The sequence below is a fragment of the Microtus ochrogaster genome, chromosome 19 (genome assembly GCF_000317375.1).
Source record: "Microtus ochrogaster isolate Prairie Vole_2 chromosome 19, MicOch1.0, whole genome shotgun sequence".
Lineage (NCBI taxonomy): Eukaryota > Metazoa > Chordata > Mammalia > Rodentia > Cricetidae > Microtus > Microtus ochrogaster.
This window is the reverse complement of record NC_022021.1, coordinates 41650457-41669635: the sequence shown is the minus strand read 5'-3', so window position 1 is coordinate 41669635 and position 19179 is coordinate 41650457. Positions and strand designations below refer to the sequence as shown.

At 45.5% G+C, this 19179-nt stretch overlaps 1 protein-coding gene and 1 non-coding gene across 3 annotated transcripts in view; both read right to left on the bottom strand.

Moving 5' to 3' along the window:
• Retreg1 (reticulophagy regulator 1) overlaps positions 1-19179 on the bottom strand; it is a 131259-nt gene that overhangs the window by 26951 nt on the left and 85129 nt on the right. Inside the window, exon 1 of one of the 2 annotated variants that reach the window (XM_013349762.2) lies at positions 7016-7266. The exons of the other annotated variant lie outside the window; for it this stretch is intronic. Within the exon in view, the coding sequence (XP_013205216.1) occupies positions 7016-7050 (35 nt within the window). The 5' untranslated portion in view covers positions 7051-7266. Of the gene's footprint in view, positions 1-7015; positions 7267-19179 lie in introns of those variants that run through there. 2 annotated transcript variants of the gene reach the window in all.
• LOC113457185 lies at positions 8709-8812 on the bottom strand. The gene has a single exon (XR_003377810.1). It is a non-coding gene; the product is annotated as a U6 spliceosomal RNA (small nuclear RNA).

Genomic DNA, 19179 nt, shown 5'->3' with positions numbered 1-19179 from the left:
TTGGAACGTTAGCACTCTACTTTTTCAAACATAAAGATGAGGCATTATGTTCAAACCCCCTACCCTTAACTAATCTTTAGAATGAACCCCTTTATGCCCTCTAGTCTTAAGTTGAAAAGCCAGGTGACTAAAACACACCATGCTCTCTGTTTGCATCTGCTGTGTTACACAAATGCGTTTTGTGCCTGAAAATCTATTACGAGTTATGCACAAATTTAACACACATGCCCAGGACATGGGTACTAAAGCAGAGCAAGCTGCCTGGGGGCTGAGCCCTACTCTGGCTCTTGTAGCTGGTACCTTGAGATCTAATCACAAAACCACGGAGGGCGGGTGGCCCCACGAGAGATTGAGGCTGAGGGCCTAGAAGGGAAGGACATGGTCATGCCATGAAGGAGGAAAACATTCAAAGTGCATTCCAACATCCTCCTTAATGTCTAGAAGGGACATGTAATGTTTCAAGAGAGAATTTTGGTATCTTTATGGGGGGGGACGACCAGAATATTTGTAGACAGGAAGAGATGGTTGTACTTTTATTCACTGAAGAAAACCTTAAACATCTTGAGCTGGAAAAAGGAACGAGAAAGTTCAGAGTTCAAAGTTTCAAAGTTCAAAGTAAGATGAACCCAAGCCAATGTACAAGAGAAATCCGCATGTTGTGGCCCTGAACCACCTCTCTGGCTACTCCCAGCCTTATAATATGCACGGTGTGGGCATCCTGGCTTGCCTGAGAAGCCATAAACACAGTTAATCCTCACACCCACAGGGTCCATGTTCGAGAATAACCCAGCCCAGGCCAGACATATCTGGGGGAAAGGCTTATACTTGCACTGAAGACCCGCAGAGGTCTGGGCGCCCGGTATTGAGGGTGAGAGACTGGGAGCAGCCCCTAGAGATACAGCTGTACTTCTCATTCAGCGCAGTCTGTGGCCTCGCCCTAATGCACGAACAATTGTACAAAGTGTCAAGAGAAGGTGAGCTAAACACACCCCCTGGAGTCCCATTGGAAACTGGAATAACACATAAACTGTCCATACTAGACCCTCCAGGAGCCCATTCCACAGCTGTCTGGGGAGCTGGGAAGCAGGTGACTCTGTGCCCACACAACTGAGCCACCATCGAGGGAGGGGTAGATTCTCATGTCCCGTCTGCCATGGGGATGCACACAAGATCACAGTGACTGACATTTGCACTCAGTCGTGACCCAGTTAATGTTGCTTAAGGATGTGTGTCACTTACACATTATTATTATATATATATATATCTACTTCCTGTAATTTAACAATGGCCCTTCACACCATTAGGGCAGGCACTACGATCAACTATTAATAAACGTAACCTCAGCTGGGCAATGGTGGCACACGCCTTTAATCCCAGCACTTGGGAGGCAGAGGCAGGCGGATCTCTGTGAGTTCGAGACCAGCCTGGTCTACAGAGCTAGTTCCAGGACAGGCTCCAAAACCACAGAGAAACCCTGTCTCAAAAAAAAAAAAAAATAAAAAAATAAAAATAAAATAAACGTAACCTCATGAAACTGAAAAGCTTGTGTAGGGGGAAGGACACCCTACCTTTGTCATCTGGACAAAGCAGCAGCCTACAGAATGGGATTTTTTTTTTTATCAACTCCATGTCTGAAAGAGGACTAATATATAAAATATATAAAGAACTCAAGAAACCAGATATCAAAAAAACCAAATAGTCCAATTTAAAAATGAGGTACAGATCTAAGAAAGGTGTTCCTAATAGAGGAAACTCAAATGGCCAAGAAACACTTTGAAACTGTAGTAAAGGGCAGGATGTTTGTCCCCTCGACCACTCAACAAATACAACACAATGAGAATGGCACTGTGCCCATTTCTAGGCCCAGGTCTTAAGGAAGTGGCAGTTGATTCTTCCTCCCTTCCAATCTCCTCACTCCCTACTTAGGAAAACCATAGTGCATAGCCCATCTCCTTTATAAGTGGCACAGTTGATCTCAATAATGACTAGAAGATATGGGCACATCTAAGTAGGGTACTCTGGCGGGCATTTTTAAAACATTCTCATACTGTTTAGATGCCACTGGAAAGTACTTTTAAGTGGAAAATAAAAAAAATACATCTATGTGTATATACACATACCATATGCTAAACATACCTGTCAAAAAATTCACCAAACAAGTATAATATAATTACATTATATATGTATGATTATACATACCATATAATTACATCAGGGTTCTGGGGTTAGAGCTGATCTTTTCTACTTTGTTCTTTCTTTTCTGCATTAACATTTTTATCTCCCCCAAATAAATAACTAAAGTTTCCTTCAGCAGATCATCTTCAGTGGGAAGACTTCTTTAGAAATACATTCATGATAGTAAATGGGACTGGCCCTTCAAGAAAAGATCCATGCCCCCATGCATTCTACACAACCTGGAAATACACATCGCGAAGAAGTGAAAACATGAAATGTATTTTGATGCCAAGTTACCATTAAGAGTCAAAAGGCTTTTGGTACCAAAACGAGGATGGCCCACCCAATTTCAACCTTGCTCTGTCAGTCAGTAGGGATAGATAGACCTGCCCACAGCCTGCCACAGATACTCTGTGGTCCTTTGGCATTAAATGATAGAGACCTTCATCATATTTAGTGACGGCAACAAAGACTGTATCACCATTTACTGATAGACTAGAAACCAGCTTCACTGGGGCGGGAATGCCAGAAATCTGTTGGGTCCCTGCAGGGTTCAGGAAGCAGGTCACTGGTTCAGTAGCAGTTAAGATATTGCCTACAAAACAAACTCCCCTGCAATAAGGACAGACTGTAGTGTTCTACATGTTCTTAATCAGGTTCAAATATTAGCCCAGCTGGGTCAAAGTAGGATTTCAAGAGTGATAAATATTTTCCATGATTGTGTGGGAGAACAGATAAAGATAAATCATTAATTCCTTCAGCCAAACTTGAAAAATATCCGTGGTGCCTACAGAATAGAGAATATGTCGCCTTTATTCAAACTAATGCTGATGCTGATGTTGGCCCATCATCGTTTGCGTGGCCGCCACAAGTTCATGTGAGCCACTGTGGGAATTCTCTAACTCTTCAGTGGCCTGGTGAAGAGGGGAGCATCTACACCACAAGAATCAGCAAATGCTGAAAGACTGGGCATTCCCTTCCCCAGAGGGCAGCTGCTGAAAATCTATAGATACCCCTCCTACCCAGGCCAATCAGGGGTCCTGCGCATGCCTCTCCCACTTATCTGCAGTGTGCTCAGAATCCCTTCTCTTACAGCCTTGTCAGCTTCAGCTACACTTACACCACCCGTCAGCACTTGTTTCCAAATGAAAGGCAGCACGAATACATCCAAGGACACAAAAACTTAAATATGTTTACTCATAGGAATCCACCTCAACTGAAGGGCAAAGTACACCAAGCTGGCTCTGACGCACCTGGTCACATTTCTGTGTCAGGTCTAGATTTTTAAGAAATGGCATTCTCGATGGATAGACCACATCCATGACATAAAATCACACCTAAAATCCTTCCAGTGTGAACTATTATGGCAACGAAATTATTCTCGAGTTTCCAATCAATTTCTTTTAATCTTCCAAAATTAAAATTCAATGCAATCACTAATAACATTTTCATACTAACTGGCCCATTGTGTGTTTAAAAGAGCCTTGGATTTCTTAAATACAACTACCCTTCAACAACCCAGAAACAAATCCAGGCTAGACAAGACTAGTCTGAAACCCTCAAGTCTAGAATGCTCTAAGATCTGAAACTTCCTAAGGGCTGACATGATCCCACAAGTAAAATCTGCCACCCCAGACTTCATGGTCACAATGCAAGCACACTAAAAACACCAAGAAAGCTAAATTTTAGCATGTATAATACATTAGTATAATACATGTGTAGACATGGATCCCACCCCCAAGATATGCTAATTACAGATATGCAAATATGCCAAAATGTAGAGAAGGGACAGAAGACCCTGAAATCCAAGACTGCTGAAGCAGGAATTTCAGAGACGTGATGCAACAGTCCCCACCACTCTAGAGCAGAGAACAAAAGAAAGAGCTGGAAACACATTGAATTCACAGTTCTAGAGTCCCAGTGACGTTTGCAAACAAGCTTGTACATCTTCACTACACTCCAAGTAGAGGACCAGTAACACCCGAGTCCAGATCTACCACAGTGTCCCTGTAAAGACACCAGAGCATCAACACGTACACCAGGTGCTGGCTCGTGTTGCCACTTTAAAGTGTATCCTTGGCCCTGCGGATTCTTTCATCCCGGGGCCATCTTCCACCTCAGACCCTTTGCTCCAAGACAGCAGGGTCCGCACCTACCACCCCATCACTGGTACAGCCACAAGTCAAGGAGTCAGAACTCAACAAATGTCTGCTGTGTAAACAGGTAATTGTGCAGAGATAACTACCCAGTTAGAGTGTCCGCATGACAAGACACACAAGCATAAAACAAGTTTCACGTTTGGATGGATCCCATCCTCAGACCTCAGGCCTATCTCCTTCTATGTCATCTGGAATCAGGGAAAGACGATTCACCCACATCCCATCACCATCTAATCATAGTACTTAACAGGGCCAGCCTGGCTGCCACTCTAAGGCAGGAACCAAATGAGCTCAGATAAGGAGCCGCAGGCTGCAGGCTACCGTGTAAGCTTTCCCATAAGCCTGGAGCTACTCTACCTTCCAGGTTTTCCCTTTCTTCTTTGCCATCCTGTGCTTCTGGCTTAGATATCTATTTACCTTCTGCAGCTGCTTCACTAAGGTTTCCTTGCCCTTCCCCCCTCAGCTCTTGACCTTGAAACTTGTTGTGAGTCACCCAGTGTTCTAACACTGACTAACAACAAGGAGGGTTTCCTCTTCCACCTGGTGAATTTAAGACGGGACCTGGAGCCACCGGACTGTAAGCCACTAGCAGCTGGTGTCTGTGAGCCTGAGGCTACATCCCAGTATGAGGCAGACATCCCTACCCTGCGGGCTACACTGCTTTTTGTTGTTTGTTCGTTTGCTTGGTTTTCGAAGGGTATTTTAGTATTGATTTTGTTTTATCAAAGACAAAACTTATTTAGCACTCCGCGAGTTACAGAGCAATCCAGGACATCAAATTCCAAAATGAGACTCAAGTAACATAATCAGCCTTGATGTGAGATTCAATTAGGAACTGCCGCAATGAAGTCCAGAGAACACGTCTGTCAGCAGATTCGTGACTATAATAGTTATTTCTCTTTCAGACGTGGCACCAAAGGACTTATCCAAAGGCACATAGTCTCAAATTTAGCAAGAGAAAAATTATCTCCCAATTAAAAATATTTTATTTCTAGCCTAGCTTCAATCTTTCACCATTTCTCCACAGAGAAGGAAAAACCAAACAAACACATGAGACAAATCTAAGAAGAAAATCCGCCAAGTGCTGGGAATAAACGTGAGCTCATCAGAATGAAAAACGAGGGCCAGGGATATGTTACCTCACAGGAGTGAGAGGGGTTCGCACGTGCAATGCAACATTTTACAGTCCCTGAGGGCAATAGTAATTATCATGTATGTATTTACGTGTGTACGCACACATACACACACACGCTCCTTTTCACCTGTTTATATTTATATATTTTTTTAATTGGTGAGACTTCCAGAGAAAAAGCTAAAGCTTGTTCGGTTCACATCACAAATAGCTCATGATATTTCTTATCAGCAGTTAGTTACTATTTAATTCTGATAATGCTGCTTCTCAGGAGAGCAGCGCTCACTCCCTTTGTGCCAAGTCTCTCTCCTTGAACCGTCAGATGATAAGGATTCCTGAGCCCCTGGTGTAAAAACAATTGATCAATGCATTTTCATTTGCTGAGTATTCCTTTAAAATGCCCAGCTGTCCGAAACTCCTCATGGAGCCAGAGGGAATGCCTAGGCGTTAGAGGAAAGGGAGAGCCTTGCTTTGGGGAAAGTTCAGAAGTCTGGGGACACAAATGTATGACACCCATGGACCAACCTATCAACCAGTGCGGATGTTTCAATGTCTCTAAAAATGTTCTCTTCGCTAGTCAATCACTCCATGGACAGTGCCACGCACTGTTACAAAGGACACAGTCGGGAGCTACACCTAGTCTCATTTTACACAGAAACTTGCTCAATAGAATGCAATCTGTCCCTTTTATTATTTAATAGGATTTGGGAAAGATAGCAATTGGAGGACCACAGAGAAATGCAGCCTTTAAGGAAACTACCACAACTGGTTAAATAGCCACACACAGCCCATACCCTCGGTCATGATTTACAGAAATGGTCTGAGGAGCTCTTATTCCTAGAGACATCTGTTCTTTGGCAATAAGATGACCCATGAGCCCTTTCTTTGTTTTGTAATTTTCTCTCAGATTCAAATTTTGGGGACCTCAATTGGAAATCCAGTGGGGATACGGAGCTGATCCCCGTCATGTCTGTCTGGGCCGGACGGGCGTCTCCATGGGTACAGCTAGGCTCGAGCCAGCTTGCACTGTTGCCTGCCTGGTACTCACGCCTTAGCAGTAAGAAAGCAATGAAAACATTCACAACCAGGCACCCAGGGCAGAGAGCTAAGTGAAATTTCAAAACCCACAGCTTGAGAAATGTTTAAATATCAAAATTGATAAATTGGCTCAGTAGTCAACTCTTACAACTGCCTGTCAAATCTTTAAAATGCAAACTTCAAAAAAAAAAAATGTGAACTTAGATTTTGACCACGATCATCTCAAGTCAAAAGAAACATCAAAAACTTCAATTAGACTCACACTGTACGTGGGAAAATCAGTTTTAAAAGCTCCAGGATGTTATTTCCTTATTCAAGGAAACATAGACACTTCTTTGCATGTATTTATTTCTGAGCTTAGATTACTAATTTTGTCTCTCTTCTGCTAGCTTCTGCCAAAGAAAATTTCCTAGAATTATAATTTTCATTTAAACACATTTAAACTTATCACAATATGTTTAAGATGAGCAACAATGAAACAGACTCCAGACAAATAAAATGCCATAATTACCTTCTGCCTGGCCCACAGTCGTCGCCTTCAGGCATTTCTGCCCTTTAAGAATAACTGCGGCCGCACCTGCCTCCACAGCGAAGACAGCCAGACAACGCTGTCTTTTCCACTCACCGGTGGGCAGGAGAATTCTTCCCTTTCTGGAGAAAAGGGCTCCTACTCTACTCAGAAAGTCGGTGTTTACAAACTTGCTGAGTGCCTGCCTACTGCCCTGAATGAAGCAGACCAGTGGACGGCTGTGACAGTCCCCTGCTAAAAATAAAGAGGTCACCTCTCAGTCCAGGCACTCTGACAGGCAGCTGGGCGGGAGTGTTGCCAAGGGGCCCAACATTTTCCCTGAAGTCGTGTGAGAAGGTGTCACCAGGGATGACTTCACCCAGCAGCCTGCCTGCCCTCTTTCCTTTTTATTTTTTTTTTTTTCCTGGCAAGTTCTAGGCACCTACCAAAGGTGCAGTGGCCACAGGCAGGTTGAAACCTCACTCTGGCTATCAGATCTCCTCCTTTGAGTCACAGTGGGGAGTTGGAGAGCAGACAGAGAGAGAGAAAGAGAGAGACAGAGACAGACAGAGACAGACAGAGACAGACAGAGAGAGGGAGGGAGGGAGGGAGACAGGGAGGGAGGGACAGAGAGAAGGAGGGGCAACAAAACAAAGCTGTCCCAGCAGTAGAGAGCAAGATTTGTTTGAACGATACCTGCTGCTCAGCAAAAAGTCTCTTACTCAAAAGGAGAAAACAAAACAAAACAAAACAAAGAATACAAAACAAAAACAAAACCCCACAAAGTCATGGGGCAGTCAGTTGTGAGGGACACTGATTTGCAAGGAAAGCTCTCTCTGGACCATAGAGGTTCCCCAGTTCACAACAGGCACACACATGAACGTGAGCCTGTGTGCTCACGTGACCAAAAGCTCCCCCCCCCCCCCCCCAGTGGCACTGTGGCCAGGGAGCACAGGGAGCAAGCACAGCCACATGACCCTGTGGTGGCTTTGGGGGACTTTATACTTCAGTTCCTTGATGGGCATTTCTCAATCTTCTCCCATCACAGTGCCTTGTTTACCAAATGCCAGGAGACTCCTTAACCACCACCCAATAAAAACACTGAGTTAAAACCTGACCCCATTCTCTTTTCCTATTTTCCTATTAAGAACATAAGGGAAGACTCAAAAGAAGATCTAATAATTAAAAAGTGATAATTTTTCCTTTTCAAAGTGCATATGATCTATTTGTTGTGTTAGATGTCTTTTAGGGGGGTGTTTTACATGATGACTTTGCTAAAAATGGTTTTCCAGATCACTGAGGCATGGAAGAGTCGGAGGATTTAAAATAATTTTCTGCTTTCTTTTGGAAAATGTTGGTGATCTTGTGGTGTATGCATGCCAACTTTAACGGGCAGTGGTGGCGCACGCCTTTAATCCCAGCACTCGGGAGGCAGGGGCAGGCGGATCTCTGTTGAGTTCGAGGCCAGCCTGGTCTACAAGAGCTAGTTCCAGGACAGGCTCCAAAGCTGCAGAGAAACCCTGTCTCGAAAAAAACAAAACAAAACAAAAAACAAAAACAAAAGAAAAAAAAACGAGAGATACTGAAAGGACACAGTATTTCACACGAAATGCTGCCATTAGAGACTTCAAGCCTAAGGCCTGAAATACATACACACGCCTAAGGTGGATCTATGTATCAAATGCATAACATATTTTCAAATAGGGCATACTTTATGGATCTGCAAGTCATCCTTGCACAGGATCATGCCAATCTTCTCTGTATTATTCCAACCTTCATAAATGCCCTGCCAAAGTGAGCACTCTCAGATACGTAACTTGAAAACCCATTCCCCTTCAGAGGTTAGTAGACCAAAGCAGAACAGCCTCCGGAGGCCAAAGTTATGCCTAGACACTGCAGCTTTGTAAGAGCTGAGAAGCTAAAATGCTAAGAGCGATCTCCATGATGTCAGCGCTTGCCCTGAACATAGACAGCACCAGGGGCTAATTCCACTGTCTCACAGTCGCTTCTGACCAGTCTGCACTTTAATTTTACTCTGTCTCTCTCCAAGCTCCCATCTATTTTTTAAAAAGCTAGACCGACCTCCGCTTCTGGTTAGCACTCATCTGAAGACACACCCCTGAAGCATCTCTCAGTTCCAGAAGAATTCACTGGCAGAGTGCCAGCAACTAGCACGAGGCAGTGTCACCTCTTTGGAGCGCTCAACGCTTGGTGCATTTCCAGATTACTTGCTACAGCTGGATTCCCCTGAGGTATTTCTGTGGCATTTTGTAAAATTCACAAGGATAAGGATGGAAAATAAGGACAGCACAAGCAACAAATCCCAGACTGTTGCTACTGGCCGGTAACTGTTCCTACTGAGACTCTGTCTGTTACTTTCTGTCCTGGAAACTAGGTACTGTGGGTCTGCTCACTGCTGTTGACCTGAAAAAATAGTGGACAACCAGAACTTAAAATGACCCAAGGAAACTCTCGCCAAGATTTTCAGATGTTATCGTCACCTCAGAAAGTTAGATGGGCTGCTGGGGACAGTCGCCTACAAGTTGGAGGCAAAAGCCAAAGCCAGAAGAGCCCTCACAACAGGCAAAAGTCCAAAGCTCGTGTCCCAGACGCTTTTGAGGTTTTAGGTTTCCCTCTGCTCACAGTCTCCTCAAATATGTGTACATTAACTTTTTGTAATGTATTTTATTTTCCCTTTGACATTCCATATGGCCTAAAAAAAAAAAAACCATCCGTCTCCATTCCATAGTGTCTACAGCCTCCACAAATCTACAGTATAAAAGTTTTATATTGTTGCTATATCCTCAACAGCAGCTTCGAGGAACACTCAGGCCCCACCAGGAATAACAGGGCAGACCCCACTCCCATCTCTTGGAGATTAAAAAGCAGTCTGAGCAACGAAGGGCAAAAAGCCGCTGCCCTTGTAGAGTGCCCTTGTAGGCTGTCCTCATATTCCCTTCCAACTTCACCAGGTATCAACCTGGATTAGTCCCAGGCATCGCCTTCCAGGATAAAAACCAGAATGCTCACCGCATCTGAGCGAAGGAAGGCTTTGTGTTTACGTTCTGACTGAGGGGGTGTCAGCAAAGTCATTGGGCAGCTCCAGGGACTTGCAGTAAATGACACCCCGGTGTAGTCCTTCTACCTCCTGCTAGAGAGGTTTCAGACTTGATAGCTGGGTCTCCAGAAGCCACTTTCAGAAAGATGTGACCTGTGCAGTGGAGGGAAAGCCTGGCAGAGTCCTCATGACAAAGCAGCTGCCTGGGTTGGCGGACAATGAGAAGACAAAGATGTTTAATGTCACTGTTCTTTTGAAATACCATTGGAGTAGCTCCCTCTCACCCATGGTTTTCTTTTCTATGTTTTCAATCACCCAGAACCAACCATGGTCTAATAATTCCAATAGGAAGTCCTATGAAGCAACAAGCCATCAATTTCACATCATCCTGTGATGTCCTGCATTTTCTGTCCTGGCTGGGGATCATTTTTCTTTTCCAGTACCAATGATGTGTATGTTGCCTGCCCGTTAGTCACTTAATAATCATCTTGAGTTATCAAATAGACTATCAAGGTAACTGTAGTGCTTAAATCCAAGTGACCATTATTAAACCTATAATAATAGCGCCAAAGCATAAGGTGCTTCCTTTAAAATGATAAGGTGAAAGTTCTTGGCTTAATAAAATTTTGAAAACCGTGCTATGATCTGCAGGACATTATAGATCTGTACTCTACCTGCTCCATAAATAAAACTTTATCATATGCATGCATGGCTGTTTTACAAAAACAATACATATAAGGTTCAGTTAATGTGTGGATTCAGACATCCACCGTGGTCTTAGAAGATACCCTCTGTGGATGAAGAGGGACTACTGTAGTCAACCCAACGTAACCCTTCCCAAACTATTTCCCTAGACGTATAAACAGTGGACATCAAAACAAAACAACAACAACAACTCCAGTAAAACTAAGACCAAAAGTAAAGCAGAGATACTTCCATCAGGCCGCACTCTGCGGGAGGAAAGAACTGATGAGCTCTCCCCCCCGGCTGCCACACGAGTCTACCATGTCTGAAACATGTCAAAAATGCCACTTAAAAAGAACACTATGGAGCAAGATTTAACAACTGTACTAGTTTAGGGGTCCATTTTTTATAGAGCTACTAATGCAACCACAGGGGCCCCACCCTAACTAACTTATCAACTCTTAAGTACCTCCGAGTGGCCTCACCTCCAAATATTGTCAGCATATGAATTTGCATACTGAGCTTTCCCTGGACATGGGCCTCTTTCTTGGGAGCACATCGGAAACTCAGCACTTACCCTCTGAGAAATTTTCTGTCCATCAATCCTCACCCCTCATGACCATCTGTCTCCTTGGCTATGCGTTCCCACTCTCTCTCTCACTGAAAAGTTAAACCCGATTTCTCCCTTCTGCTGCAGAAACCCTTACACATCAGTCTCCTGAATCATCTGTCTTCCCACTCTGTGACGTGTCAGGATAACTTCCCAGCAGCAGAAGTTGTCCCTGAGGACAGTGGACAGCTATGACCCAGTAGCTAGGGACACAGACTTTGGACCCGGATGTGGATCCTGGTGGAAAGTCACCGCTTTCCATCCCAGTGACTCTGGCAAGTTCTCCACAAATCCCTGCATGTGGGCTTCCCGGTGTGACTGAAGTGTCGTCGTCATGTGGCAAGCACTCTGTGCTGAGAAAACGGCAAATGTGCTGCTGCGAACGGCACTACCCTCTGAGTAATGCTAAAAGACACACACTGGCAGTCACATTGTGGCTTCCGGACTGATGATTGGTCAGTTATTCTAGAAGGAACCTCTTGACTCTTAAAGTCTAAAGGAACGTTAACCTAAATCCCTGGTAATACCACGACATCCAAACTTAGGTCCTATATGTACTCCAAAGGGAACAAGCCTTCCTTGTGCATTGTGAGCCTGGCTGTTCTCAACACCACATCTCAGATTCGGATGATAGACAGCTACCGAAGCTTCGGGGCATCGATCACCCTCTCAGAGGCTGCAGTGGTTCTCAGTCTCTGTGCACACACTGTGCTGGCCCAAGTCTACAGGGCACTGAAAACAAACAAGGCAGGCTACCTTAAGGAGGTAATTTCTGAATAGTGTCATTCGGTGCCAGTTCAGGCAGCTACTGGGGATAGGCACGCCACAAAGAGGCAGAGGTCTTGTCAGCTGATGTCAGGCAGGGTATCCTGGGATGTTTGTGGCTGTTAGGGAAGGCCCATTCTATTTCAGAAGGCCTTATCTCGGCCCTTCTCACAGTCCCTCAGCCGGCTGCAGCCAAGTAAGTAAGCACACCCGAGGTGTGGCTTGGCTCCCTAGTTGGCCCTCAGGCACCTGGATCTCCAGGAGAGTTTCAGGGATCTTCTTGTAGGTAGAAATCTGGCAGGGGTAGCTAAAAGATCCTCTATAATCCACAAGTCCTCAGTGCCAAGACTCCTAGCCCTTTCCCTGGGATCGGGGGGAAGCTCTGCAAGCCTGCCTGGGATGGGAGCCTTCCTGCCTCAGTTTACACAGTCAGGTGCCTTCTGGATTCTTTCTGTATCTTCCTCATGGGTCAGAGCCAGAGTTCTCCAGGTCCCTTCGGGGCTCTAATACTCTTAACGTTCACCCCTTGATCTCAGGTCAGCTCCCCCTTGCAGAGCAGACTGGATGGATCCCTCGGGCAGGGCCTCCTGAGGTGAGCACGTTCCTCCAGTCCCTGCTGCTGCATCCTCTCTGCGTTTCTGGAGGTAATGCCTTGTGATGGGCGACCTCCATCTGGGTTTTCCCAAGAGCACCTTAGAACATCAAAAAACTCCCGGATACAATCGCATCATTTGCCTCCTACCCTTTCCTCATCCCCACCCCTCTCATGTCCCTCTGCCTGCACGCTCCCAAATTATGGCCCTTTTCTACAGTTGTTTTTACACACACACACACACACACACACACACACACACACACTCTTCTTAATATATAAATACAACCTCCTCGGTCCATATAATGTTACATACACCCATATACACACATACATACACATGCACACATATGACTTCAGGGATGACTACTTGGTGTTGGATAACTAACTGGTCTGCTCCTCCGTGGAGAAGACGATTTCTCCTGCTCTCAGCCTATAGTCGCCTCTAGCTCTTCGTCTAGGGTTGAGGACCATGCTAGTCACTAAGCCTTGGTTGCAGGAACTGTGTTGTAGATGTGTCAGCTGGGACTGGGAAACACACTATTTCTAATATTAGCACTCAGTGCCACAAAAAAGCCCAAAAATTCACCATTCACAGTAGTGTCCACTGGCCACCCGTGACCCTCGAACACTTGACATGCAGCTCATCTAAACTGAGATGTGCTGTAAATATCCTCGCTGGCTTGTCTTTTAGACTAGATGGAAAACATTTAGTCAAAACATCTCATTAATAACTGTTATGTGGACGGCACAATGAAAGAGTTCCTTTGAAAATACTGACTAATTAGTTATCCAAAGCGGTTTCACCTTTTTCTATTTTTAACCCTTTAAAAATACATCTACTATAGCTGATGTTGTTGGATTCTATTAGAACTGATCAAGGGCTTTAATTAGATACCAAAATTAGTCCAAATAAAGCATAAAACAAAAGTTACACTGAGGGCTTAGGAAGATGGCTCACCGTTTAAGAGCACAGGCTGCTCTTGCAGGGGACCTGAGTTCAATTCCCAGCAACCACAGGACAGCTCACAACCATCTCTCAATTTAGTTCTAGGGACTGAACACTCTCTTCTAGCCTCTGGAGACACTGCACACACACGGTGCACAGACACGCACACAGGCAAACCACTCATGCATATAAAATAAAAACATTTAAAGGTGCAGTGCTAAAACAACCTTAGCAACTGTTTCAATGTTTCTGGAACTGCTGTTAGTCAGAAGGGACAAAGTAGAGGTCATAAAAGGTACCAAGAGGGTGAGACGGACAACAACAGTCCACAGGACATTTCCTCCCTCCAGATCCTGACTCAGCGGAAAGGCAGGCCCTTCTCTCGCTGCCCATACTCCACTGGTGTCAACAGAGAATTCATTTTCCACAAAAGTTCAGAGGACACAGTGTACACTTTGCACCACTGGAATGAGGAAGGACACCAGTATTAGGGCCAGAATACTTCCAGAACACTCTCTGGAGCGACGTGAAAACAAAACAAAACATTTTTCTCCTTGAATGAAAAACAAAGTAAATCAAAGGATTTAATTTGCATGTGTGCACATGGCACAAACAATACCACTCAGTACTGTCAGTCTGCTGGCTAACCAACTGTCCCAAGCAGGTGGCTCTCTCCCGTTCTGGGGTTGGTGGAGTCACACTGAGACCCAACCTGGATTCCTGGTTCTGACAACAACAACACAAAGATATTTTTCTCTCAAGGGCGATGTTATGCCAAATCGTAATACAGAAAAGATATAGCAACAGCAAAACTTAGACGTGCTCTTGAAGTCCCAATGGAGTTCACGTAAGGCACACGGCCTCAGTCTAAGGGCAATCGACACAGACCTGTGGACCTGCAAACCAGATACAGGCGTAAGAGAAGTGGGATCAGCATGGCTTGACAGTGAAAAGGAGAAAACGGAGCCTTCCCCTGCTGTCTTTCTTCATCCTTACACCGGACTCCACCCCTGTAACTCTCTTTGCTGGGAGCATCACACACGAAGTTTCCCTCCACGTTCTTTCCAGCTAAACACGGCAACTCTGGAAAAGCCACCATATCAACCTCTCCCACATCTGAGCTCTGAGCACTGCCTATCTGTCTGTTTTCTAGAAATATCCCTGCTTTGGGTGTGTCTGAAACTCATTTATCAGAAGTCTAATCTCCAGGTTGAAGATGACAGGAGATGGGGATCAATGGACGGTCCCTGGGTCCTGAGGATGGAACTTTCATGAATGAGTCCGTCTCCTTCGGGCGGGATTGGGTTAGTTATCACAAGAATACCCTGACTCTCTTAATAGAGCTCCATTCAATGTCACTACTTTTTGATTTGTGCTATTGAGCGGTTAATGGGAGTACGCCGTCCCCTTGTTCCCTGGCCTGGCTCCACAGAGGCTGGCAGGTGTAAAGGCCGATGGAGAAGAGTAGCAGGAAGTGGCAGGGAATTCTGGGTGCCCGTGTAGCCTTGGGAAAGGTGCCAAGGAATAGGAGGCGGTCTGGCAAGAGCTTAGGGAAGAAGCAAGAAGACAATAGGCACCCCTACCTTGTGAACCACATCACCCCACCACACAGATTTCTTGGCTGGGTCCAGCCACTGTTGTGACCCATTTCCTAACACTGAACCTGGTCTCTGTAAATGTTCTTCTCGGCTGCCTTGTGGGGGTGGGGTGATCACCTGGAACCTGATTACCACTCTCTTTTAGTTGACATGTGCTTCTGCCAGCAAACCCATTTCTTTCTCCTTCCCACTCTCCCTTCAGCCGTTCACACTCCTCTATGTCCTCTCCTCTGCCCTGCAGGAAAGGACCCGTGAAATTCCCGGGCCCAATTACCTAGTGGAATCCCTCTGTTCTCCACCGCCTCAGCCGCTCCTGCTTGCTCTTTCCCACACAGCTCCCCTCTATGGCGGCATATGTGTTTTGAGTGGTCTAGTTCCTTGACAGAGAAATCCTAGTTCCAAGAAATTCAGAACAAACACCACAGCCATGAGAGAGAACTCTGGCAAGCCTCACTGACCTGTGCAAGCGAGAAAGGCGTTGGAAACGTTCCAAGGCCACAAGGGGTGGAGACAGAGGTCTTTGAGGACAGGGAAATGGGGGGCGGTGCTCAGATCAAAACAAAGTTTACCTCCAGAGTTTAAAAACACAGCCTACTGCACGTACTGGCTTTGTGGGAGCCTAGGCAGTTTGGATGCTCACCTTACTAGACCTGGATGGAGGTGGGTGGTCCTTGGACTTCCCACTGGGCAGGGAACCCTGATAGCTCTAAGGGCTGACAAGGGAGGAGAACTTGATTGGGAGAGGGGGGAGGGAAATGGGAGGCGGTGGCGGGGAAGAGACAGAAATCTTTAATAAATAAATAAATGGAAAAAAAAAACACAGCCTAACGTGGGGAACAATTGTATACAAGCACCTGTTTAATAATGAGTTATGAGATGACTTTCGTGATACGCTGATCTTCCTTATTATATTTTGCTTATGTTCGTGTTAAAACATTTTCCTCGCTTGAACAACTGATAAGCTGTTTCTTGGCTGTGCATTTACACAGCTCTTTTGTAAAGGAGTCAAGCTGAGCTAAAGGTCATTAGCCACACAACCGTGATAGTTCATTATTTGAACTGTCACTCTGAAGCCGTGGGCCAGGTGACAGAAAGCTTCCTCCAAGTCTCTCCTTGTTCTGTGCCATGGGGCAAAGCAGGGGCCTAGGCCAGGTAAGCGCTACCCATGACCCAGCCTTGGCCCCTGGTGAGATGTCCTCAGACACAGAAGGAACTTCTTAGGCCCTAGGGTTTGGAAAACCACACTACTGGCCAACATCCTCCAGCCTCCGGGCCCTTCTTGAAGAGGAAACAGCTACTTCAGAAGGATTGGCTACAAGGAAGGCTGGACGCCATGCTGATCCTGATGAGTGGGGAGAGGAGACTGACTTACAGAACATCCTCACTGCTTCTCCTCAAGGTGCAGCTCCACCGATACCCTAAAAGGCGGCTATTTACCTACAGCTCTCACTGCCTGCTGATAAGTCAAGTATCTCAGGAGCCTGGATCACCTCCAGTTCCCACTAACAGGACAGCTTGAAAGGATCCCATATATATTTTTGCATCTATCAGGCTAGAAACTAAAGCCCCTTTACCACAGCCCTTGGCACTGGGTGTCTTAGTTAGGGTCACTCTTGCTGCGACAAAACACCGTGACCAAAAGCAAGTTGGGGAGAAAAGGGTTTATTTGGTTTACTCTTCCACACTATAGTCATCACTGAAGGAAGTCAGGACAGGAATTCAAGCAGGGCAAGAACCTGGAGACAGGAGCTGATGCAGAGGCCATGGAAGAATCCTGCTTAGTAGCTTGCCCGCTATGGCTTGTTCAGCCTACTTTCTTATAGCACCCAAGACCACCTGCCCAGGGATGGCATCACTCACAAAGTACTGGGCCCTCTCCTATCAATTACCAAGTAAGAAAATGCCTTACAACCCAATCTTATGGAGGCATTTTCTTAACTGAGGCTCCTTCCTCTCACATGACTTCAGCTTGTATCAAGCTGACATAAAACGAGTCAGCACACTGGGTAATTCATAAAGTAAGAAGCTTTATTTCTTATGTTTGCACGAAGGCTGGGAAGCTCGAGGTCAAGGCACCTGCTTCCAGGACTCTCTCATTGCATGGTAGAAGGTAAGAAAGCAAGAGGACGCATCCAAGAGAAGGGGTGGAACTCACATTTTCATCAGAACACTACAACCACAGCAACTAAGCACCCACGACATCAGCATCAATCCACTCGTGAGGCAGAGCCCACAGTCTAGCCCGCCCTACACGTTTCTTCTTCCAACATTGACTCTGGGGGTTAAATTTCCAACAAAGGAACTCAGGACACATTAAAATCACAGCGCCCTACAATGGAGCATGAGCCATAAAATCAGAGTCACACAATCCAAAAATGTCAATCTTGATAAACAGAGTGTGGTAGTCCCCAGTAGGGTTGTTTCATGATTCCCTGACCACAGGCTAGCGCCTTAGCAATATGGGTTTCGGGATGCAGCATCCACGCCTGAGAGCACACACAAACCTGTTTTGTTATAATGTCTCTGTTGAATTACTTTGGGCTTGACAGATCATCCATAAAGAGTCCAGACACTGCTATATACCCTGCCAGGGGCCCCTGCCAGTTTCCTACATGTTCAAAATATGTTAAAACTAAAAGCCAACATTGGTCCATCACCATGAGCTAAACTCCAGATTCCTTTTGCATCTCAATGGTTTCTCGCTAACATTTGCATTCAAGCATTAAATCCATCTTGTCACTCAGGGCTGATGAGAATTGCTGGGGGTCTCTCACAGCTTTTCTTCCTTTTGCTTACTTTTTTCCTTTTGTTTTTGTCTTTATTCTTTTTTTTCCCCAAGGTATGGTTTCACTGTAGCCCTTTACTGTCCTGGAACTCACTCTGTAGACCAGGTTGGTCTGGAACTCACAGAGATCCGCCTGCCTCTGCCTCCTGAGGGCTGGCTGGGATGAAAGTCACGTGTCACCATCTTTCAAGGACTTAACAGTTCTGGGGTATTCTGTAGATAGCTTTCTGTTTGGATGTGTCTGCTCTTTTCTCTGTATTAGACTGAGAGTCAGCAAGAAAACCTTGGAGTGCACCAGCTCCCGGAATGTTCAAAGGGCCCACATGACTTCCCACTGATAACGTCGATTGGGTCACTTGGCTAAAGTCATGTTTTCAGATAGGCACACTGTAAAGTTGCCTTTTTCCCCTATCCATACTCTCCAATCTACAGTCAAAGGATGATGGGGTAGAAGTGATCAAAGTCATAACGCCTTAGCAATGGAGTGTTGGCACATACGGGGTTTCTTCTCTCCCGTTTCCTTAAGGACTCATTTAAGAACCTTGTGCTCTGTTCTTCGCTGTACATTATCTACTATCATAGCTCCAATTGTTACAGCCACAGACGTGGTTTTACCTCTCCCATCTGACCTCATCCTCTAACTCCTCACAGAGCCAGAGGCCACCTCTGCGGTGGTCACTCCTGCCCATTTAGCACTGACCTTTTCCACAGGTGAGACACCGAGTTCCCTCCAAAATGACCCCATCTCCTGTGGACCCAGTGTCAACACCGACCAAGAGACAACACCAGGAGCCGGATGGGCAACAAATGTCTGGACCCCACATATATGTCCATCCCTGTGAATCCATGCATGACAGAATGACAGGCGTGTGTGCTTTCAGTGGATAAGCAGTGTCCACAGAACTCATGGGAATTCTTTCCAATGAACTCTTATGAAGCCAAGAATTACAAGCTGTCATTTCCCCCCAACTTGACAAAATCTCTAAAACGTAATATGCCAAGTCCAGATTTCCTTGCCATGTGGGTCATCAGTCTGTACCTTCCATGTTTCTCTTCTCTGGAGAGTATTAGACAAAGTCCGTGGTTTAAAAATAAAACAAAACTTGGCTTCATTGAATGCACCTAC